The 23,225-nt window shown below is 55.6% G+C and overlaps 1 protein-coding gene across 3 annotated transcripts; it reads right to left on the bottom strand.

Moving 5' to 3' along the window:
* On the bottom strand, positions 1-23,225 carry BAHD1 (bromo adjacent homology domain containing 1). 3 transcript variants are annotated; one of them, XM_068549323.1, is made up of 7 exons: positions 23,090-23,225; positions 7,358-8,800; positions 5,215-5,597; positions 4,077-4,236; positions 3,598-3,674; positions 2,753-2,853; positions 1-2,271 (listed from the first exon to the last, which is right to left on the bottom strand). In XM_068549323.1, the coding sequence occupies exons 2-7, from the start codon at positions 8,784-8,786 to the stop codon at positions 2,082-2,084; spliced, it is 2,340 nt and encodes a 779-aa protein (XP_068405424.1). In that variant the 5' UTR covers positions 8,787-8,800; positions 23,090-23,225; the 3' UTR covers positions 1-2,081. The 3 variants fall into 3 exon arrangements, with proteins under 3 accessions (XP_068405424.1, XP_068405442.1, XP_068405433.1); XM_068549341.1 differs by having other exon boundaries at positions 2,753-2,844; XM_068549332.1 differs by having other exon boundaries at positions 5,215-5,594.

Here is a 23,225-nt window from a genome sequence, read left to right as displayed (position 1 = left end):
TCCTTTTCTAAATCAATACAATTTCTCAAATTTATTATTTTTTTTTCTTAAAGAAGTACTTCTAATCTCTGTCAAAAGGGAGGTGAGGAAAGGTCCTCCCTCCCTTGTAAACACTGAAATACAGATCTGAGAAACCAGGGTTGACACACACAAAAAGTGCATTTTACAAAATATCAACTAAAATATATTTTACATGAATTATGCTTCCATTGAAATTCTACCAGCTGCATTTTCAGGTTCGAAAAAATATTTCCACATCTAAGAGATTTCAAAAGCATTTAAGTTGTGGGCAGTAGACCCTGCCTCCTGGGAGACGAGGGGCCTGATCTCCTGCTGGGTGAGGCTGGGCTCCTTGGCAGCAAGGGCCCAGCGCCCTGGGAAAGAGCAGGCTCCAAGGCTGGGTCTCCAGAGCCGCCACGGCCCCACCCCACGGCCACCCTGCCAACCTCTCTTACTGCCCCGCCCTCCTGGACTGATGATGCCTTCCTCCAAACAGCTTATTTAATACAAGGGGACCCAAGTTCCTTCCCTTCAGGTTTGGGGTTGGGCTTCCCATGTGTAAATTCATCTCTGAATGGTCCAGGCCTCACCCAGCCTAATAACCAATCAGGAGCAGCCATCTGCTCAGGGACAGCACAGGGCTGGGGGATCGCTGGGAGAGCCCTCAGGATTCGCTTCCACCTCCCGCCCAACTGTCCTCACCCAGTGCCACCTCCTCAGCCTGCAGGGTCTGTGTCTGCCCCTCCCTAGGGGAGGGGGACCCAGTGCTGCCCTCCTTGGCTCCTGTCCCCAGGGTTGTGGCCTGTGGAATCACTCACGAGCATGTGCCCAGCGCCGGGCCCAAGCCACACTCCCTCTCCCCACCAGGCTCCTCTTTGGTACAAATAGGAAAGAACCAGACTGCTCCAGCCGCCACACGGAGTGCCCCAGGGCCAGGGCCTAGTTCTGGCAAGGATAGCAGGGGGCTGAGTCTCCTAATCTACTCTGGGGAGCAGCATGAGGTGAGAACAGGGCCCCTGGGCAACAGGAACAAACTGAAAATGCAGGTCCTTAGCTCCTAGAGTGAGTGGCTGCAGCTCAGCAGGTCTGTGGACTGATACAGTGTTGATTCTCGCTGGGATGTAAATTAGTGCAATCTACAAAAGACTAGGGTAAGAGGTGGCAGGGCAAGGGGAGCCACAGCACTCCTTTGGTTTGATTTCAGGTGGGTGTGGCTTGAAAAGTCATGTGTGAAGTTCTGCAAGAGGTTTCCTAAACCTCCAAGTGTAAGGCAAGAGGAAAAGTCTTCAATAAATCAGGTAGCAATTTTCCTTGCCCCCTGCCCCCACCCCCTCCCAGCTCCCTTCTGCTCTCCCAGACATGACAAACCCCATGTTGATCAGTTAATTTCTGGGAGCCCAGACCTGCTGGGTGGCCTTCACCAGGAGGGGGACAGGAAGCTGACTCCCACAAGCGGGCCACACCCATGACTGTGAGGGCTGGTAACTTGTCCCAGCACCAGGGGCTGCTGCAGGGGCAAAGGAGGAATGCCAGAGAAAGGCCCCAAGTCCAGGAAGAGAAAGTCAATGCTCTGGGAGCCAGACTTTGGCTTCCTAGGCCTCAAAGGAATGAGCTCGGAGCTGTGCTAGAATCTGGGAGAGCCTGGTCCCAGGCTAATGGGGAAGCAGCGGGTCACAGTGGGTGAGGTAAAGCTGGCTCCCACTCCCCCCTGAAGGGCCCAGGGGAGGATAAAGAAGGGCCTGGTTCCTGAAGGACCTTCCCCCAACCCCCCCAGGGGCCATGCCCCTGAGGCTTGGCCCAGCCTCAGGGAAGACTGCTTCTTCAGGAGCCTCTGTCCAGGGGACCATAAAAAGGCGCCCTGGGCCAAGCTGAGGGCTCTGATGCTTTTCTTATACCCTGGCCTCCCCTTCCCTCCCATGGGGCCCAAACCCATAGGGGCCCCTGCCCTCCCCCCACAAGAGAACCACAGGCCAGCCACCTCAGGCTCCTGTGGCCCCTTAACCAAGTGCTGTGCTTCAAGCAGTGCCCCCTGCCCTGAGCCCCACTTGCCCGTGGGCAGCCCCAGTGTGGGCGTGAGGAGGCTACTGAGGGTTCTTGAGGATGCGGCCATGGCGGAAGTCATAGACATGGCGGCAAAGAAACACCAGCTCAGGGTCCGTGTCCTCGGGCACTGTGCGGTGTGGCGGGGTGGAGTAGTCCGCAGAGGGGGGCACCAGTGCTGTCTTTCGGCTGGGGAGACCCTCGCCTCGACGCTTGGCCATGGCACAGAATCTGCAGTGACACACCATTCGCTGTCTTTACCACAGCTATCTTAGCAGGAAGACCAATTCCTTCCCCACCCTGCCCAGAGGGCTGGGACACCCCCTCCCACCTCCACAAGGGCAGGTGCTGCCTCCATCCCTGTCCTGGGGCCTATGCCCTCTCTGCCAACCATCTTCTCTGTCACTGGGGAACCACACCTACCGGGGCCTCCCTCCCAATCACCTGTCAATTCTCCTTGATTTTTTCTGAGAGCAGTACTGTAACCATCCCCGCCTCTGCAACTCTGCCCCAATCACTCTGCGTCAGAGGGGGAACAATTTTTCTTTTTTTTTTTTCCATAAAAATTAGATGATGGAAGCAGACTGTGGGAAGAAAGTTCTAGGAGGTCAGGCCCAGTGAGCCAGATCCCCTTGGGGATCACAGGCTGCCCCCAAATAGCCCTGGGAAGTCTGAAGGGAGAGGCTAGCCAGAGGTACAGGGCACCACCCACCTGCAGTACTCAGCAAAGGTCAACACGTAGCACTTCTCTTCAATGCAGGCCACACTATTCTGGTCCTGATGTCTCGATGCAAAGACTTCATTCTGCAAAGGCTCAAGGGGAGGGAGGAGGAGGTTGGCTACCAGGGTGGGAAGCACCTAGCTCCAGGAGCAAGGCAGACATTAACCACTCTGCTGGGACTCCTGACCTGAGATAGATAACTCCAGCTAGTGCCCAGAAAGCTAGGGAGCTTCCCTGGAATTTCAGCCTAACTGCTCCGCATCAAGCAGCCCAAGGCATTCCTCCCAGGTCCTGTCCTACTCAGGAGCAGCCAAGTGCCTGCTCCAGCCTCTGACTGACATCAGCCTCCTGACCCCCACCCCAGCCCAGGGGAGGAGAGGGGAATTGGTGTGCATTCTCCCATTTAGATGAAAAGTCCCAGCGAGGGAAAAAAAAGTAAAAGGGAGCCCAGACCGGGGGTGGAGCAACCCACACACACGGCTTGGTAGATACCAAGGGGTGTCAGTAGAGTCTTTTCTCCCCTCCCTCTCCTGCTGCAGACAGTAAAGGTGTGCAGCTCCACCTCCCCTTTCCTGTCGCCAGGAAGACACAACTACTTGCTCCCATTCTGGCACCCCTGCTCTTGGGGGCTCCCTTTCTGCCCCACCTTTCAAGACAAAGGTTACTATTCCCTTCAAAACATGAATTGGGGCAGTGTTGGGAAAAGAGGCTAAAACTCAGGCCTTTCCCCAGGTTCTCTGGTGTCCAAGGCGATGAGTCCAGGGACCTGAATGCCCAGGCTGCCACCCCATACCACGTTCTCAGTGCCCCAGCCTCTCCCCCGCCAGGCAGCTCACCTCGTGCATGCTGGGACTGCGGCCTCCCTGTAAGTGCTCTGGTCTGTAATACCACAAGAGGCTCATCATCAGCTCTCCTAGGGGGGAAAGAGAAGCAATCAGGGCTTGAGCTGGCAACTCCAGAGTTACTTAGATAGGCAGGCGGGCTGGCCACCTGCCCTGGAGGCTCATCCAACTTCAAAGCCTAGGCCAATTGTGCAGGCTCCGGCCACCCCTATCCCCTGCCCTGGGCCAAGTCTGGCAATTCAGTGGCCTAGAATGCTGTTAGGTATGGAGGAAGGAGGAGGAAAAGGCACTGACAGGTGAGGCAGGGTGACAGGCGCCCAGGCCCCAATGGCTGGAAAGGTTAATGAGCTGATCCAACCCAAGCACAAGGCCGTCTGCAGCCCTGAGCACCAGACAGACGCTGGCTTAGTGGAAGGCAGACTCTGCCAAGGACGCAGGACACTAGTGCCAGGCCGAACTCTAGACAAGGGTACCTGATTCCGGGTTCTCCCAGAGGGCAGAGATCTTGGCCACATAAGGTGTGGACGTCTTTCGAGGGCCTGACTTGAGCAGGACAGTGTCCCGGACTCGGATCGTCTCTCCATGCCGCTCCACCGCCTGGTAGCTCTTTCGGATGGCTGGTTCTGGTTCATCCTGAGCAACAAACCAATGACACAAACAAGGCTTGTGGGGCCGCACTCAGCATGGGGAGGGAGTGACACCCTCTCTGTGCTCTCCTCAGGGCAGTCAAACCACTGAGGATGGGAGACTGCCAAAGTGGTTTGCACTCTGGCCCCTCCTCCCTGAGCCTGGCTTTCAGGGGCAGGAAAGGGAATCCTCACCGTTGGAGAAAGGAAGAGAAATGGGAACAGGGGTAAGAAAGCGGCTCGAAACTTCTGGGGCTGCACTCTGACCACCACACCCACGACAGCCGGCTCTTGTGCTCCAAACCCCCAGCACCGGGTAGGTCCTCAAGCTTCCTAATGGACAGTCTGGGTTTGACTCTTAAACCACCATGGTATAAGCGGCAAAGCCTTATCACGGGCAAATGACTTAATCTACTGCTAAGCCTGTTTCCTCGTCTGTGAAATGAGGGTAGTTCTAGGACCACGGGGTGTGTGCGTACCTCACGGGGCAGCGGTGACGATCAAAGCGGATAATGCACGTAAAGTGCTTAGCTCGGTTCTGGCACCTAAGAAGTGCTCAATACATTTCAGTCTACATTCTTTTCATCATCCCAGATGTTCCTGTATCACCAATTTTCTCTGCCTATCCCAATTTCCCCTATACATACTTATCCAAAAAGCCTCCAGGGAAGTCCTCCACTTTATAATCCAGGATGAGAGGTGAAGACACTTCAGGAGGCTTCCCTGTGTCGGTGACAGAGATGGCAGCCACGAGCTGTGACTGACTGTGCATTCCGTAACTCCCCAAGGCACAGGGCACAGGATCAGTAGGGGCTGGGGGAGCAGGCCGGGCCAGTGTGATCAGTTCCTGGGGTACAACTGAGCTGGAACCCCTTGTCACTTCCCAGAGTGGCTAGAGCCAGGGGTTCCTGGGACCCAACTCACTGCAGGTCCTATGTCCGTACCGCCACCCTCCCTTCTCCCCATCAGCTGAGCTGGCACTCACCAAGACATAGACGGCTTTCTCACAGGCAGCCCCAACGGGCACCCAGCCGTTAGTGCGGCGGCGGCGGCGGCGGCGTGGGCGTGGGCGCTGGACGCGAGGCTGCTTGGGGTGGCTGGGCCTGCGGGCAGCCTTGCTCCGCGCAGTGTGCCTACAGCTGGAGCCCGTGCGCAGACCTGACTTGGAGCCGCTAGGAGGCTTGGCGCTCTGAGGGCACGCGCGAGCTACCGTCTGGGGCTCCGAGGTGGGTGTCTGAAGATGGGGGACAGGCTCTGCTGCAGGTGGCACGCTGGGCACAGGGCATCCCAAGAGGGGGTGGGCAGGTGAGGCAGGGTGGCCAGCTTCCGGGAGAGGAAATTCCAGCTGGCCCAGGGACCTGCAGCCTTCTGGGAAAAGGAGAGAAGGGGGTCAGGGAAGGTAAAGCAGGGAACCCCCGGCCCCTCTGCTTTCAGAGCCTGCTTCTTTTAATTCTAAGCATGAACCCAAAGGCCACTGAGGTGGCAGGTGGGGTCAGAGGCTGTTAAGGTAGATGATCAGTGACAGGCCAAGGGTTTTTCATGACCTTGGAAACCGGCCCACAGACATCTCCATCTCCTCTTCTAGCCTGAGAGAAGGGGAAGTAATGGGAATGGCATCTCTAAGCTCTGACTTAATCTTCCTTCTCTAAAGCTTCCACTGTACTTAGGAGCAGGGGATCTGGAGTGAGACCAGGATATGAGTCCCAGATCTGCCACTTACCAGCTGTGTGACTTCAGGCAAGTCACTTTACCTTTCTGTGCCTTGCAACAGAAGTAGTAGTTATGAGTATCATATAGTGTGTCCTAGGTGTTTTCCTATCAACGTATTAACTCTTCACATCCTTACAACAACCCTATGAGGTAGGTACCATTACCCCCATTTTACAATTAAGGAAACTGAGACACAGGGTGGTTATTGGTTTGTCCCACAGTCACGTGGCTGAGGAAGTGGGGAGAACATTTCAGTCTGGCTCCAGAGTCTGTGCTCAATTAACATGCCATATGGCCTCCCATATATAAAGCACTAAGAACAAGTGCCTGGCACATGGTGCTTACTGGTGTCCCAGGGCAAGGGGCTAAGGGTCTTGGGTCCCACAGGTTAAGTGACTAGACTTAGAGAGTGGTACGGAAGAAAAAGAAAAGCCTAAAAAGAAGCTTGCTCTCATTTCTTAGAGCTCCAACTCATGCGAGAACCTGAAACAACCAGTCTGGCCAGAGTCAACCGGTCTATAAAGTTGTTTTATAGACCCCTTCAAGAAGGGCTGTGCAGGGGAGGGGAGAGCCCTGAGAAGGCCTGGCCCCTCACATCACCAGCAGCAGGGCAGACCTGCTGGCTAGCATGGCTCTGGTCACCTCATTTCCACCCAGGAGCCAGGAAGGGAGCCTGGAGAGGCATGTGAGGACACTCCTGCCAGTTTGGGGAAAGAGAGATCACTTAGGGGTGTCTCATCAACTACGGCACGAGACTCTCAGGTGTCTGGATCTTGCCAAGAAGGTAGACACCAAAGCCCAGGCCCTGATGGCAGCCTGTCTGTTCTCAGAGTGTGCCCACCTAGTCTGCACCTAGCAAGGTGATTCTAAGTCTGAGCATTACTTCTCCTTCAAGGCCTGTATGGCCAGGACGAAGCTGTCCTGTTGCAGCTGGTACCACCTACCAGGCCTGGTGCCCACCACCCCTCCCGTGAATGCTGAACTCGGTTGGCATGCAGATGGTCTGGGTTCCCGGGAAGTAAGGAATTCTAGCTTTCCTCGAGGAAAGCAGAAGGACATGGGGACAACTTGGCAAAAGTGCTAATTTCAGCATCTATCTTGCTACTCAGAGTCTAAGAATGGGCATCCCCGTGGAGAGGGAGGAGAGACACTCCCTGCCCACTTCACCACCACAATGCTACCTAACTGCCATGCCGAGAAACCTCCATAGACAGTGGGGATGGAGCAGGGCTGCTAAGAGCTAAACACGGGCCTCTTTCCTGGGAATCTCCTAGGCTGGGGGCACAAAACTAGAGGAATCCGCCCTTCTCAAAACCCCCGACTCTCCCACACGGTAGACAGATGCCAGTGTGCCCCACCCTCTTGGGACACTGCTTCTCAGAGACTCCCTGGTGTACCCCACCTCCAGGAAGGCATACCTGCTGCAAAAGGCATTTTGTAGGGGCAGCCGCCACAGGTAGTGCCAATGTGGGTAAGAGACGGGGGCAACATTTCACAGATGCTGTAGCCATTCACTCCAGTGTCCTCACTGGAGCAGTAGCGAGAACCCCACGGAGGGTGCTGGAAGTGGGTGCCCGCGGCGGGCACTGAACTCGGGGCCAAGAGGAGCCCCGCGTTAGCTGCAGCCACTGGGGACAGCTTGCCCTCGGGGAGCACGGAGCAGGAGGAGTAGCCCCCACACCGCAGCCCGGCCTGGCTGCAGTACAGGTAGAAGCTGCCTAGCGCGGTGAGCTCAGGCCCACCACACAGGCCACTGTAGTCGGCGGGGTTGCCAGGCATCGGTAGCGGGGAGAGCTGGGGTGCAGGGAAAGAGGGCTGGTGCAGTTCCTGCTTGGGGGCAGGTGACTCCTCGCCTGGGCGCCCGGGCTCCGGCTTCAAGGCTGCTTGCCCACCCATCAGCAGGGGCAGGTGAGGGCGCAGCCCCAAGGGGCTCTCCAGAGCCTCACTCAGGGGCTGGTAAGGTGGCTGGCTGGACGGCCCACGAGGGGTGGTAGACGGCCATGGCTCCTCGGGGTGTCCTTGCCAGCTGGGTGGGCCCGCAGCCTCCCCAGAGCCAGCCCCCTGCCGGGCCTTGGGATAGTTCTTGCCATTGACCTTGGCCCACTTTGGCCTCGGGGCCCTCAGTGCTGGTGGCTCAGTGGAGTGCCCATCTGCTTCTGGGTGGGCACGAGGCGGCCGCAGGGGTAGCTCCCGCTCCTGGCTCAGCTTTAGGAAGGCAGCTGCATTCAGGCTGGCCAGTCTCTTGGGAGCTGGATCACCATCTCGGCGGGCCCCTTCATCCGGTGCTGGCTCTGGGGACAGGTCCCGACTTCCTCCTCCGAGGTCCCCCAGCCGGGGCCGCTTCTTGGAGGAGGCCCAGCCTCCAGTGGCCCGGTCACGGTCCCGGCTGCGGTGGGGGTCTCCCCCTCGGCTGCGGCGGGTGCCCATCAGGCTGCTGGTCTCTTCCCGCTCCAGCAGCAGGTTATTGAGGGCCTCGGCGTTGAGGGAGGCCAGGCGCCGCTTGCGGGGCTGGGGGAGGCCAGTGTCCTCACTGGATGGGGCCGGGCTAGGGGGCTTGGGCAGGTCGGGGGGCAGCTCATCAGCCTCATCTGCGCTCCGTGGACCAGCCACATTCTCCAGGCGGGTGAGCAGCACTTTGCAGGCCTTGGGCTTCTCGGGAATTAATGGGCGCTTCCGCAGTGGGTAGTTCTTGCGGCGCCCCGTGAGGTGCCCCGGGCTCTCAGGAGGACCTGGCTCCACACCCTCTGCCCCCTGCTCCATACTGCTGCCCTCCATCTGCAGGGGCTCCTGGCGGCCCGTGGGGCCCGAACTCAGCATGGGAAGAGACTTCCTCCGAGTGTGTGTCATGGAGTACCTCCAAGCTGCAGGACATAAGGCAGGCAATGAGAGAAGCCTGCCCTGGCCTGCTTTCTCCCCCACTGCAGCCCATCCCGCGTCCCCTGCAGTAACTCTGGCCTACCCTCACCCCAGCTCCAGCTTGGATGTTCCCGGGACCCCCCCTTCCAGAGTGCAAAGGTCTAGCGGGGTCAGGCTACCAGCAGCTGTGCAAGGACTGGCTGCCCCACTCTCCTCTGAACGAAGCCCCTGGGGACCCTATGGAGCAATGCAAACCCCAGAGCTGGAAGACAGAAGAAGCTGGGGGCAAAGCTCTCGGTTGTCTCCACCTGTTCTTCTCCCACTAGATACTCATCGCAAGACAGGAGGAGACTGCCCTGAGCACACGGAGCCAGGATAGGGGCTTGGGCGGTGGGAGCCCACCAATTCCTTCAAAGACATTATCAGCCCCCTCCCCCGTCTTGAGGCTTCTGAGATTGGCCACAGGAGGATAAGGAGATGGACAGTGAGGAGCTGAGATGAGGAACTGCCTGCTGGGCCGTGGAGGAGGCAAAGTCCAGCCTGTGAGGACACCTGCCTGGCACAGACAGCAGGACAGCCATAACCTGGGTATTGCTGGAAAGCCCCCTCAGAGTGAAGGCCTGGCTGTGAGGAGCCTGTGGGGGGAGGTCTCAGCCAGCCCGTGAAGCCAGCCCCACCTTAGCTCAGATTCCAAACAGCTCAGTGCCAGTGCCTGGCGGAGGGATGTCAGTAAGGCTGGGGCCAGCATTCCCAGGTAGGAAACCCAGGGACCACACTCTAGACCTGTGGTACAGCTTTAAAGGCCCACCAGCCACTAAGAGCTGGGAAAAGAAAGTACCAAACAGAAGAACTAACTCAGGCGACAAACCCAGGCAGCCTTGTTAGTCCTGCCTTATTCCTCAGGACTCCCTCCTTGTAGGCAAGATGCCAGGCAGGGGGCAGGATGGGGGTGAGTCACAGGAAACCCAGAGCGCCCCAGACAGAAAATGCCCGCGACCAGGCATCATCCACCCCTTAACTTTGCTTAGCAGACACCCCCCCCCCACCTCCAACATACCTGGGCCCCCCGGGTACCCCCCTAAATGAAAAAGGCAGCAGGCTGTGTGCAGGAAGCTGGCACAGCCCAGGCAATGGAGAGCTGAGGGGCAGGGTCGGGGGGACGGATACTGCCGGCATCGGTGGTCAGAGACTACTATGCTGTTCACTCCCTACCTACACCCCAACAAAGCAAGATGCTGCCGAGTAAGGTGTCAGATGGAGCTCTGCCCTCCCCAGCACTCTGCGACCCCTCCCGCCCAGCAAGCTTTTCAGCTTGATTTCTCCGCTGCTATTGTTATTCACACTCGCTCCACCAGAGGAGCTGGGAGCAGTCCCTGCAGGGCCAGGATTTAACCCTGAAAGTCCCAAGCCTGAGGACTCCCAGGGAATCCAGAGCCCTTCCAGGAGCTCCTGTGGCCTTGGGCCAGTGGCTGGGGTCACTGGGTGCCCTCTACCCTCTCTCCAGAGACATGCCACACGAGTTGAGAAAGAGTGCTCCAAAAACCAGGCTGAGGGCAGCGGGGGTGTCCCTCACCCCTGAGAAAGAACTTGGAAAACTGGAAAAGGGAGGCGGGGTGCCAGGCATTGCTCTGGCCACATGCGGGGACCTGCATACCCAGAGACCAGGCCTCAGGCAGGACAGAGAGTCACAGAGGCAAATCCATTCATTCCTGAAGCACAGACTGGAGTGCTCCTGAAAAACCCCAGGCATCTGCTAGGCTACCTAAGACTCTTTCTTTCTTCTAATCAGGGTGTCCACCCATCCCTGATTGCTCAGCACACTTATTAGCAATGCCTTTTTTCACCCTCAAAAGAATCCCAGTTGCTTATAACCCCAGGCCCTTCCCTCAAGGGCAGGGCACCCCTGTGCCAGAGGTGAGGGAGCAGGAACAAGGAGAGGCACATCTGTATTTCCTAGGGAAGCCTGCGCCCAGCCCTCCCCCACCCCCAAAGGGCCTGGAGAAGGAGGACAGTGCATAGACCACACAGCTGAGCAGGGGCCAAAGCCCCTCAGCAGGCCCCAAGTTACCAGAGGAGTCAGACCTGGGAATGGCCGGTGGCCAAGGCTGAGGTCACCTGGGCTTATGGCCTTTAAGGACATGGACACCAAGCAGAGTAAGGAGGGGTGGATGGGAAAGAGAAAGCGAACACAGGGAGGTGTTTCCAAGCCTGGCCAATGAAGAGCTCTTAGCGGACCACGGTCCTTGGTCTGCCCTCGCTTCCCCCCACCCTCAATTTGCTGGTAGACTTGCTACATGGATGGATGGCCCAGGGATTCTGGGATACTTGGTCCCACTCAGTCTTTCCCTTGCAATGTGAAAAAGACTAGGAGGAAAGCCTTCCACTTTCGGGAGCCTGTCCCCAGAACCTGGGAATTTGTTCCTGGCAGAGTATCTCACTCTTTCACCTCCCTCTTAGTCCCTCAGGGACACCCACTGTCCCTGAGGCTGATGATCCCAGGAAGCTTCTAAATCACAGGGTGCAAGTCACATTTTCAAATCAAGCATATGGGCCTCCTGCTAGCCTCCCTTGAATTTGCCAAATCTCGTCACCCGCAGAACTCCTAGCTTTCACGTGGTGCCTAAGGCAGCAACGTCACTCACACTCCTGAGGAGAGGCTGGGGACTCTGCTGCCTACCGCACTGCACTCCAGGCTGAAGAGAGTCAGTGAGTCATGCTTTGAAGCCAGATGGATGTGTGAGAACGTCGGCAGCAGCTTTTCCCTGGGGTGGGGCTGGGTGGAGGGGCGCCCAGCCTGCCAGGGCCCCTCCAACCTGCAGGGGTGGCCCAGCTCAATGGGGGAAGAAGATCCCGGGAAAGCAGGAGGCTTGGTTCCCATTCCAGCTCTGCTAACCATCCTGCTGTCCTGTCCCTCCCACTTACACACCAGCTCAACCAGGAACTTTCTACCACTACCAACAGACAAGGGTGCCTTGCTTCTCTCAGACTACCCTCTTCTTCTCTGGGAAGCCCTGTCCTCCCAGGGGCAGGTAGTTCAGGCACCCTCGGGAGAAGGTTCCTAGGAGGGACTCCCCAGGGCGTCTTAGAGCTCGCCTAGACCATGTCAAGCAAGCCCTCACTGAAGAAAACCAGTCTGAAGCACAGTGGCCGGCCGGTGGTCCTCCGAGCCAAAGATCCAATGAATCACAAGTTGAATCCAAAATCACAAGCCTGACCAGGGCTGGGAGAAGTCATCTCCACAGAAACAAAAAAGGAGGGAGGCCTTGTCTTTTGCCCTCAAGATGCAGCAGCACCTTATACGTAGCCCGCACGGCCCACCAGGGCAGGTGGAGGACACCCAAGGTACTGTGTGCAAGGGCAGTTCAAAGGCCTGGAGGAGATGGGCTGTGGGCACCAGAGGGGAAACGAGGGCAAGGGTGGGGGCCTGGATGAGCAGGTCGAGACCAGATCACTCCCCCAAGCAGAGGCTGCCCTGGGGCAGAAAGAGGCCCTCAGCCTTGGCCATGGCTCTCCCTAACTTACCCAGCTCTAGGCCACACCCACACCCCCATCCTTAGGGGTTCAGGACCCAGGGCTCTGCCCCACTGCTCTTCCTGAAAACTCTCTTACCCACTGCACTTGAAATTTTGCTCTTCAGGCTTTTTGGTTTATTTGTAGTGGGAGGGAGTACTTGGGGTGGGGGTGGGGGGCGGTCTTAGTTAAGAGCAGACCAGGTGGTCCCCTGGGTGAGGGTCAGAAAGGGCCCTGACCCAAGCCACCTCCCTCCAATTACACCTAAAGCCACACAGTGGGCACCGAGTAAGCAATGCCCACTTCTGCAATCTCTCTTGGAATAACCCCCTCTGCCACCCCTCAACGGAATAATACTTTTTCACGAACACTGAGTTTCTTGAATCTGCTATCAGAGAAGAAAAGCAGCAAGAGCACAAAGGCAAGCTCCTGTTCTTTTAAATTTAGTTGATGTTACTTCATGGAAAAACAGAGAGGTGAAGCTGCTGAAATTCTTGTGATAAAGCCAGATAAAGATGTGGCTGGTATCTTTTGAATCCCCCAGAGCTGGTAAAATGGAAACAACCAAAGCTTTAAGTCAGCCAGACCTGGACCCAGCACTGGCCCTCATGAGCAACTTACCTAACTTTGCTGAACTTCAGATGCTTCATCTCAAAGAGACACATCAGAAAGAACTTTACTTAAGAGTGGTGGCGAGAATGACACTAGGGACCACGCAGGAGCCTAGCAGAGTAGGAACCGGGCAGGCCAACATCCTGGGGATCCCCCTCTTTCAGACCCACAGACAGAGGAAGGCAGCCTGCCCTCGGCCCTCGAATCCCCACATTAGGAGTCCAGAGCCACCGGGGGTGGTGAGAAATCTGAAAACGCAGCCTGTACCTGACCCCTGCTCTGCTACCGTTCCATTGAAAACGCCCGAGTGTCCACCCCGGGAAACGCAGCAGTGCCACCCCTATCCCACTCGGGACCCAGTATGGGGTGAACTCTGTGGGGCTCAGTTTACAATGCAGCGAAGAGGGCAGGGGCAGAAACTGTATCCCACAGACCCTGAATAACAGCTCCACGCCTCCAAGAAACAAGAAAGGCGAGATCTTCAGATGCCAAAGGCCCAGGGGATGGGGTCAGAGGGCACTCGCTCTGCCTGCTGCTGCCATCTGACTGCAGCTTCAGTGCAGGCTCCCAGAGAGAGCAGAAGCCTTGGCTCCAGCAGCTCAGAGCTCAAGCCCCAGGGTACTGCCCCGAAGAGAGGGCCTCCCTGGTGCCCATTCAGCCTCACTTGCTGTGGGTACTCAATTCACTCTGCAGTCAGGCTGGGATCCTACAAACACCTGGGCAGGAAGCACGGCGCCTGACCAAAGGGAACTGGCCTGACCCGTCTGGATGCGGCTTGTTTTATAGACTGCCCTCGGGTCGTGGCCATCTGAGAAGCTGGGCCCGCCTGCCCCGGAGGCACCAAGCCTATCTCTGGCCTGTCGACCACCTGCTCCTCACACTTCACACTGGGGGCTCCCAGGAGCCCAGAGAGGCAGGAGCAGCAGTGCGGGGGAAGGCCCACCCCCACCCCAGACAGGGTCCGGTGCGGCCACCAGCCCAGCCCCACAGCCGGGCCCTAACTCTGGCTACTCCTGTCCACGCTGAGCATCCCAGCAGGAGCGCCCAGACACACAGGCCCAGAGCTACACCCGAGCGTCCAGAACCTCCACGTACTGCTGGCTCTGGACACAAAGCCAGATATCACACCTCTTGGTAACTGTAAAAGAACATGAATCTCTGTGGGGAGGGAGGAGAGCTTTAACTCAGACTATGAAATGGACCTCTCCATTTTACATTAGAATTGCAATTAAGTACAGGAATATAGTAACAGTAGAGTCGGTGGAATCTCCTTCACCTTCTCACTGGAAACAGCCAGTCCCTAGTCTCAGGGCAAGGCCCTTCGTGCAGGTAGGGGACTGAGAGTGAGGGAGACAAGACCTACCCCTGGGACCCAGAAGTCAATATATACACACAGACCCCTGAGCGAGGACAGTGGGCAGAGAACACTGTATTTCAGTCATACCACAGTGCTCTGCTCTAAGAAACTCAGACCTGACAAATTAGAAGGTAATCACGTGCAATACAAAACTAGCCTGTAGAGGCTTTCTTTAAAGGCACATGTCCCTACTGAAAGCAACCTACCTTCCCCTAGCTTCTTCTCAGTGCCCAGCTCCTGTGTGCACGAGGCAGACCTCTATGTGCAGGTGTCGGTCCAGCTAAGCCAGGGCACCCGCCGCTCACTCCCAGGCACACGGCACCTCTTGTGACCTTTGCTCATTCAGCCAATGTTTGCTGGCCCCTCGCCACAGCTCAGCAAGGCGAGACCCACGCGGGGCTAGAAGCCACTTCGTGCCACTGCTAATCCGAAGTGGGCTTGGTCAATGGCTTGAACTTCTCTGAGCCTTGGTTTCCTTACCTACACAGCAGGGTTGTTATGAGGATCAAGTTAAATAAGAATGCGTGTCAAGTGCCTAGCAGAGTGCCTGGTATACAGCAGGTGCTCAACACAAGCTCATTCTTTCCCCATACATGTCAAGTATCAGGCTAAGTGCTGAAGAAAAATGCAAAGCAGACTGAGGAACTGGAGCTTGGGCTGGTAGGAAGACAGAGGACAAGACAGTGTGACAGGGCTGTGACTGAGGGCTCGGAGCTCGGTGCAGAGAGCTTGCCTCCATGGCAGCTTCCTAGAGGGCACATTTGAGACAGGACTTTCAGACTCTTGCTGAGGGTTCTACGGTCTACTTCTTGCCAGGTGTACTAAGCCCAATGGGAAATGGGCAGCACTTTGAGAAATGTGCTTCCTAAACATTTGGAAAGGGCGGGAGACAAATCCAACTTTCCCCAGACTCACCACCATTGGCTCCATACAGGATTACTCCAGGCTGGGGGACAGGGAGCGCCAGGCTAAGGCTCCCTCAGACCCTCCCACCCAGACTCCACAGTGCACAGACCAGGCCAGAAGCAAATCTCCTCCTGGAGCAGGACCCGTTTGCTCCCGGCAGTTAAAGTGTGGAAAAAATAAAGCAGGAACAGGGACAGGGAACCTCAAGGCTCAGCAACAAGTCAACCAGGAGGAAAGCTCGCGTACTGATGCACCGTTCTTCAAAAAACACAACAGCTCACCAGCCTGCTCTGGGCACCTGCCCAGGAGTGGCAAAGGATATGTGCTGGTTCAACCACCAGGACACTCCAGGAACCAGTAACTTAGATTTCTAAGATGGCTTGCTGAGACCGGAGGTGCAATCTCTTGTCCTGAACACAAGAAACTGGCCAGCCAGGCCAACATGGGAGCTCTGCCCTTAGCCTCCCCAAAGTGCCGACCTCCTGAATGAAACAGCCATGAGGAACAAGACCCAAGACCAGGGCTTTCCAATACTCCCCCAGCGTGAACAGAAACACAGGCAGCCAACCTGAATATCTCACGCCTAACCAATTAACTGTTTAGTAACACCCCCATTATGCAAGCTCTGCAGGGACAGGCGGGCTCTGCCTTCCTTACCAATAAATCTTATCCACAGGGCTTAGTAAGAGCTTATTGAACAAATGAAGATCTGGTGCCCACCTGCTCCATCCCATATAACATTTCCACCCTAGACTGATGGCACAACTTACAGCCCAGAGAAACTCTGACCTCCAAACTATCCCTCATCCCCAGGAGTCCACCTTGCCTCTTCAATATAATCCACAGTTGAATAGGCTACTTTAGGAATTCTCTCATATTACACAGCACAACCTTCTTCCACTACTGTCCTCTTTCTTCTCTCTCCCAACCTGCCCAGCTATCTCAGGAGAATATTCCTCTCGTTCCACTTACTTCTTACAGTCACCGTCACTCTCATTCATCCTTGCCACCCCCCACTCCCGGTGGCTGGTATCATCTCACCCTAACATGGAGAAAACAGAGGCACAGGGAGGCAGAAGAACTTGCCCACACTCCCACACCATCGAGGGCAGAGGCGGGGCGTCTGGTGTCAGTCCCCAAGCCCACGCCCCAAACCGCAACACAGGACGGCTGCTGAGTCACAGACCAACATTCGAGATCAACTTGCATGTGCAATTCTGCTTCTCTGTGCTGTTTTAATTATTGGCATTAACACATTATTAGTTTTTCCTGATTTTTCACCACAAAGGAATTGAAAATGTACTACGATTAAAAGGCATCTGTATACTGGCCAAGGAACATAAACATAATTTTACAAACTGTTTCTACAGAAAAGTCTGCTCAAAGTTCCCAATATGCTCTTAGATGCACTTCTGAAACAAACCCATTTTATATCCTCGAAAGGGGTAAGGGCTACAAAGACGTGTTTTCTTGATTTTAACAGTCAATCCAGGAAAGGAGTCTACAGAATTCCCCCCCACCCCATGCATCTAACCACGTCTCGAATTAGATGAAATCTCCATCACGGACTGCAATGAAGACTGAAATTTGGTCATCACACTCCAAACAGCCATCTTAATATTTGAAGACATATTACCTGATCTCTTGGCTACCTCTTTGGGCCGAATAAGTCCAAGTCCTTCCAATTTTCTCTGACGATTATCTTTTACAGTCATTTCATCTGTTTTACAATTCTTTTCTACACTTCGTCCGAACTGTGTGAACCCCTTCAGGCACAGAGCAGGGGACACCCCTCACTACTGAGGAGGGCCTGCTGACCCTGACTATAGTGGAATCGTGACTCCATCTTCCATTCTGGCATACATGTCAGGATATCCTGGCATCAAGCAACACCCTAATACCTTTGCTGTGATATCTGCAAAGATCCTCTAAAAGCTAATAATTCACCTCTAGGGAATTCCCTGACAGTCCAGTGGTTGGGACTTGGCGCTTTCACTGCTGAGCCCCGGGTTCAGTCCCTGGTAGGGCAACTAAGATCCCACAAGCTACAAGACACAGCCAAAAAAACAGTAATAATAATAATTCACCTCTAAACCACCTAGCTGGATGAGAATGTGATTAACAAACTGAATTTTCCCCAAACATTTAGACAGGCAGCTGCCGTTGGAGAAGGGCTATCCCTCTCCTCTGCAGGTAGGAAACTGAAAGAGCTGCATCTAAGGAGGGCTGGGGCTCAAACAGGCACTGAAGATGGAAGGGAAGTATGGGGTGGTCAGTACCACTCCAGGTGAGACCCTGGGGTCACAAGAGGCAGCACACCAGGTGTCTTAACACACCAGGTGTGTTAAAGCCCCCACCCCCATCCCGCAAACCTACTGGAAAAGAAACATAAGAAAAAAGATGTAGACCTCAAGTTTCTGCCTGGCATTGATCCTGTTAACTAAGACGAGTCACTTGTCATTTTTTCATTCAGGTAACTTGGTTATGGTGCCTCAGAAATAAGTTCCTATTTCAAACCTCAGAGAGGCTGAGACACAAACCCATTCTTCTATTCCTGGTGCCTGCAGAGGATCTCGAGGGCAATGTTATTATTATTGTTATTATTACTGGTGGGACGCTGAGACAGGCTAATAACCAACCATCTTTGCAGGTGTTTCCCACTGGGAAAAATGGAATCTGGATGAAAATGCTTCCCGGGACATCACACAAAGTCCTGGATGTGACTTTGCCCTGAGGCCTGCTCACTAAACCCACCACAGTCAGATCCCCAGCCGCTAGAGCAAGTTGCCTAGGGCAGGACACCAATCCCTCCACTGCAACCCCAGGGCCAGGCTAGTACTCAGCCACTCTGCAAAGCCAGCTCAGTGGAGCCAAGGGCACTTGTCTGGCCCTGAGCAGGTCGCCTGCAGCCTCAGCCTCACGGCCACTGCTGCTCCTCCTCCTCCCTATTAGCCGGTTTACTGCTCATTAGTGGCAGTACCAGGAGGTGAGCAGGGGAAACATAAAGGAGCTGAAATTCAAACCAGTCTATTTTACTCCAGTTAGGTGCCTCCCCTAAAAACAGGCAGGATTTCATCATCCAGGACCTCCCTATCCCCTTTTCCGGGGAGGTTGAAGCAGGCTGAAGGGTGAGGCGCTGCAGAATCTCAGGACCCCAGGTGCCAGGAGCCTATGCTTCTAATCATCACAGGCTCTTGACTACATGCTGTATTGTCCACCTTTTCAGGGTTAGCAGGCACTTCCAGCCATGAGGTGGCCCATCATGGCAAGGCCGGGGACCTGCAGAGCAGGAGTGCTGGGGCTGCCCTCCATGTCACAGCACACTCTTCTTGTCCCTCCAAAGTCCCCAGCACCATGGCAAGTTCACAAAGGAAGTGAGTCCTGCCAGACTATGCTAGCAAATTCCCATAAATACTCGGGCTGGGGTAGTACTGCTTATGTAAAATGCTTCCCCATTGAGAGATGCTGCTTTATTTACATTCTTCACAACCCATTCATAAAAAGGAGGCCCTTTAATGTTGGGGCTGTTCGTATAATGCTCTATAAACCCAGCAGCTTCAACTGGCGGCCTTAGTTCAACACAGGCAACTTCTCAACTCCGGAGACTTTTTCCCCTTAAGCTTTTTTTTTCTCTTTAATGACACCTTGCGACAGGGCGCTGAGGCCAGATGTTGCCGGAGCAAGGCCAAGAGGAGTAAGAACAGATAAAATGAAAACACACAAGTCCTCCTGAATGCTGGGACAGAGGTGGGGAGGAATGAAAATAAAGAAATCGAAAATCCCCACAGAACTCCAATGTGAACTATGTATGTTGGGAGGTTTAATCCCTTCCAGGTTTACTGAAACTTCCCTTATGGATGTCAAAATGCTCCCCAACTTACACCTCTATGTACCAGAGACAGTGTGGAGGGGATTTTTTTTTTTTTAACCCCAAAGGAAAAGATAGAAAAAGGGTCTTCTTGGTTTTTAATCTGCATTGTGGCTGAATAAAAAAAGCAGAAATTTTCTCTGCTTCTTTGTAAAAGTGTTCCAGGGGCTGCTAGATCCAAGAGGGGCACAATCTGCTTAGAGTGGAGAAACTCAGACCATCCTCAGAAAGAGAGGAAGAGCCGTGTTCCAGGACACACAGCACAAACAGCCCAAGCAGCTGAGAAGAGAGGCCAGGAGATGCATTCTGAGGTAACCTGTCTCCTGCTACTGTAGAAGCAAGGAGGAGAGAAGTGGTGCGGATTTTTTTTTTTTAATTGACGGGGGAGCGGTCTGCATTGCCATGGCAACTGTGAGGGGTGGCATTCCTGCTTGGAAGGGAAATGCTGGTCCATTAATCATCAAACTGGGGCACAAAAGGGAGGTTTGGGGGAAAGGGGATGGATGCGGAATTTATTTTTTCAATGTCTAGACTCAAACCAGTCACCAGTCCTCTCTCCCATTTCTCCCATGGCCCAGGGTTGGTGGTAAACAAAAACGGAAGTTCCAAGAGAGCCGGGATCATAAGCTGTCCTTTCTGATGGGTCTAGTGTGGGACTGATGGTGCCTCCCATATCAGCAATGCCTCTATAAACGACTCCTCCAACATCAGTCCCCAAAGCCCTGTCCACACGCCAGACCCAGGAATCTTCCTTTTCTGTTCTCAGAACCGTGTTTTCTCCCCCATTTATACCCAGGACTGAGAAGAGATAAAACATATGGATTCATTTAGCATGGACAACAAGGAAAATTGCATAAGAGCAGCAAAGCCGGGTAGCGAGAACGGCCTGGTAAGGTAGGAGGAAAACAGGATTACAGTCCTTTTCCAATTCATGTCTATATGGTATCATGTGAGCAATCCACAGGACAGACTCTTCACCAGCTGGAATATCAGAAGCAATCATTTGCTCCCCATGCTAAAGCACCCCAAACACACCCAATGTATATGCCTTAGAAAAGGTCAGAAACCACCAAGGACTCCTATACTAGCATTTCTAGGGAAACAGAAGGGAAGGTTTCCCTTCCGCTCCCACTCAACTAAGCAGCCAACTGCATTTATTCATTCAATAAAAACGATGTGCACAGCACTATACCAGAAATCCTAGAATACTCACACACACACAAAGGTTTAATACTCACACTGTCCTTGTCCTTAAGAAACTTCCAACTGACAAAAGCACTCAGGAAGACACCATGTTATAAAATCCAGGGTCACAATCTCAGAGGCAAGCAACGCTGGCCTGGAGTGGTCTGAGATGAAGGATGAGAGTAGGGTTCAGGCAGGAGAAGAAGGCAAGGGGCTCCTAACTGGGGACAACTGGCGAAATCAGCAGGAGCAAAGATGCAGGGAGATAAACATACATGGCGCAGCATGGCTAGGGGAGAGCCTTAAGGGACACTGTCTAGGATGAGACTGCAGGAAGAGGGGAGTCACTGCAAGTTTGTGGGTAGGGGAGTGACATGGGGAAAGGAGTGCTTTACAAAGAATGATCTAGCAGCTGTGTACAGAATGGATCAGAAGGGCCAGAGGAAGCAGGAGGGACAGGGAGGTCATGACAACAACATAGGCCTGACATGGGAACAGCAGGGCAACAGAAAGGAAGAAAGGGAGGGAGATATAAAAAAGAAACTCTTCACTGGCTAAACTCTCCAGAGCAAACCCTCTTCAACACTTGATCTGACTGACATGAGTCTCCTGCCAGGTAAGAGCCTGTCAAAGAGGGAATCATTGTTTTGGCCATTCTCCTTTAGGTTCTGGTGGCCAGACAGGTCACCCCCTTCTGACCGCCACCAAAAGAAATCACATACATACTGGAGAGCCCCTCAGGAGACACAAAGACCTTGAGATGCTGCATCATCCTCTGGATCTTAGACATACAATTAAATTCTCTCAGAAAAAACTTTAGTCTCCTGCATGAGGTAACACCTCCCTTTCCCACAAGCCTCAACTCCACCCAGGCTGGGGTCTAGACCCTATTGGGGAGGGGGATGGAGGGTGGCCATGAATTAACTCCATGCTCAGACTAAGCAAGGGTGACAGGCGGTTTTCCCAAGGAGGCATTACAGTCAACCACAGCTGGAAGCAGCTCATAACCAAAACCTTCCTGGGGTGGGACCCAGATTTTAGCAAATATCTACATTCTAAACACCCTAAGTCTCCCTGTTTTTGTGGTCCCAATTCTAAAATTAAGTATGGGATCACAGGAGAGGGCACAGGAGCTCTGAGTGGGTTTTTACATATGCAAAAACAGCATCCAGCTTAGAACCAGTAACTGGTGGGGTCAGAGGCACTCATGGCTTAAGCCACTGGTTCCCAAATGTCCTCTACTTGGCCAAGGACAGTGGTGTTCCTCCAGGACATGTGGTCTCTATGGGGCCCTTTTCTCCTTTTTGCAGAAGGCATGGGGGTGGAAAAGGTGGGAGGAAAGTCTCTCAGGTGATAGAAAGAAAACCTTTTTTATTTAATAATTAAATTCCTGCCTGGGTTTATAAACTCAGCTTCTCATTTCTCTATGTGAGTACCTTCTTTCGCTAAAGAAAAGTGCTGAAGGCAGTTATCCATGGATTGCTGGAGCACTTCTGGGAGGTATTTCCTAGTCCCCAGTCCAACTGGTCTTCTGCCCTCTTAAGACTAGTGACAATGGGCGACTGGGAGATGTCCCAGGTGAGATTAACCCTCTGCCTGTGGACAGAGTCTTCTTGCTGAAACCCCTCAGTCCTGGCAGGCTCTAGAGCTGCTCACCGGACTCTCTCCTGGTGAGTCCAGCAACCCGGTCGCCACCGGCCAGGCCCACCATGTGCACACCCCCACCTCTGCCCCACTGGGTCGACTCCACTCTTCCCAGAACAGCGAGGTGATCCGAGACTGGAGCCGTGAACCAGTGCCGCAGCTCCTCCCGGCGGTCGTCCCGGCCCCCGCAATCCCCAGGGCAGAGTCCGGCCCGGTCGCCCTCCCCTCGGGGTGGGTGGCTCGGACCCGCTCCCCTCCCCGACGCCACCACCTGCGCCCGCTCCGGCGCCGCCTTTGTCCGGCGCTTCGCCGCCAAGCGGGCCCCTCGGGCCCGACCTGACCCGGCCCCCAGCCCTGGAGGAGAGGCGACGAGGCGGGCAGGGCTAGGCCCGGCCGCGAGCACTGGGTCCCGCTGTCACTTAGAGGCGGTCTGACAACTTCGATCCCCCCGCCCCACCTCGGACTCGGCCGCTGCTCCGCACGGTCCCCGCCGGGCCTCCCGCGGCCCACACTCGCTTCTCGAACCGGTTCCCTTCCCTCTTCGGCGCCTCCCTTCCTTCCAGTCCGATCGGGTCCGGTCTACACTACCCCCGCCCCGGCGTGGCCCCCATCCCCTGCCCCCCATCCAGCAATAACCGGTCAGCTCTCTGCGCGGGAGGGCGCCCCCCACCCTGTGCTGGCGATCCCGCGGCGCCGCCCCCAGCCGCGGCCCCTTGCCTCGGGGACCGCGATGGGGGGAGGGGGCACGGGGGGGCGGGGGCCTCGCCGCCCGCGCACTCGGAGGCGAGCCGGCTCTGCCTCGGCGGAGAAACGACCGGCGTCCTCCCGCCCTCCGCCGCCCGGGACGCCCGCGCCGCCGCCGCCCGGCCAAGCTGCCACCCTGCGGCCCCCACCCACCCCGCCCCCGGCCTGCGAAGCGGGCGGCCCCCGGGGGCTGTCACCTCGAGGCGCTCCGCACTCCCCGATGGCGGGACCGTGGCGCCGGACCCGGGGAAGAGAGGCGGCACGAGCGAGCGGGCGGCCGCACCTGCTTCGCGTCGTCCGTCCGTTCGTCCGTCCCTTCCCGGGCTGGCGGGGGCGGCGGCGCGGCGCGCTCGGTGGGGCGCGCTGACGGGCGACCGGTCCTCTCCCCTTCACTCTTCTGCCTCCCTCGCTCGCTCCCTCCCGCTCGCTCGCCCCTTCCCCCCTCCTCGACCGCGGCCCCTAGCTCACCGGGACGGCGGCGCGGACGGCGCGGCTCTGGGCTCCCGCAGGCCCCGGCCGGGCTGGAATCCGGCGGCTGGAACCCCCCGGGGGCGCTCAATTCCCGGGCTCCACGCTGCTGCGTCAGCGCCTCCTCCTGGGGGCC

Source organism: Eschrichtius robustus, chromosome 1 (assembly GCF_028021215.1).
Source record: "Eschrichtius robustus isolate mEscRob2 chromosome 1, mEscRob2.pri, whole genome shotgun sequence".
Lineage (NCBI taxonomy): Eukaryota > Metazoa > Chordata > Mammalia > Artiodactyla > Eschrichtiidae > Eschrichtius > Eschrichtius robustus.
The sequence above is the reverse complement of the archived record's forward strand: the minus strand, read 5'-3'. Positions and strand labels throughout refer to the sequence as shown.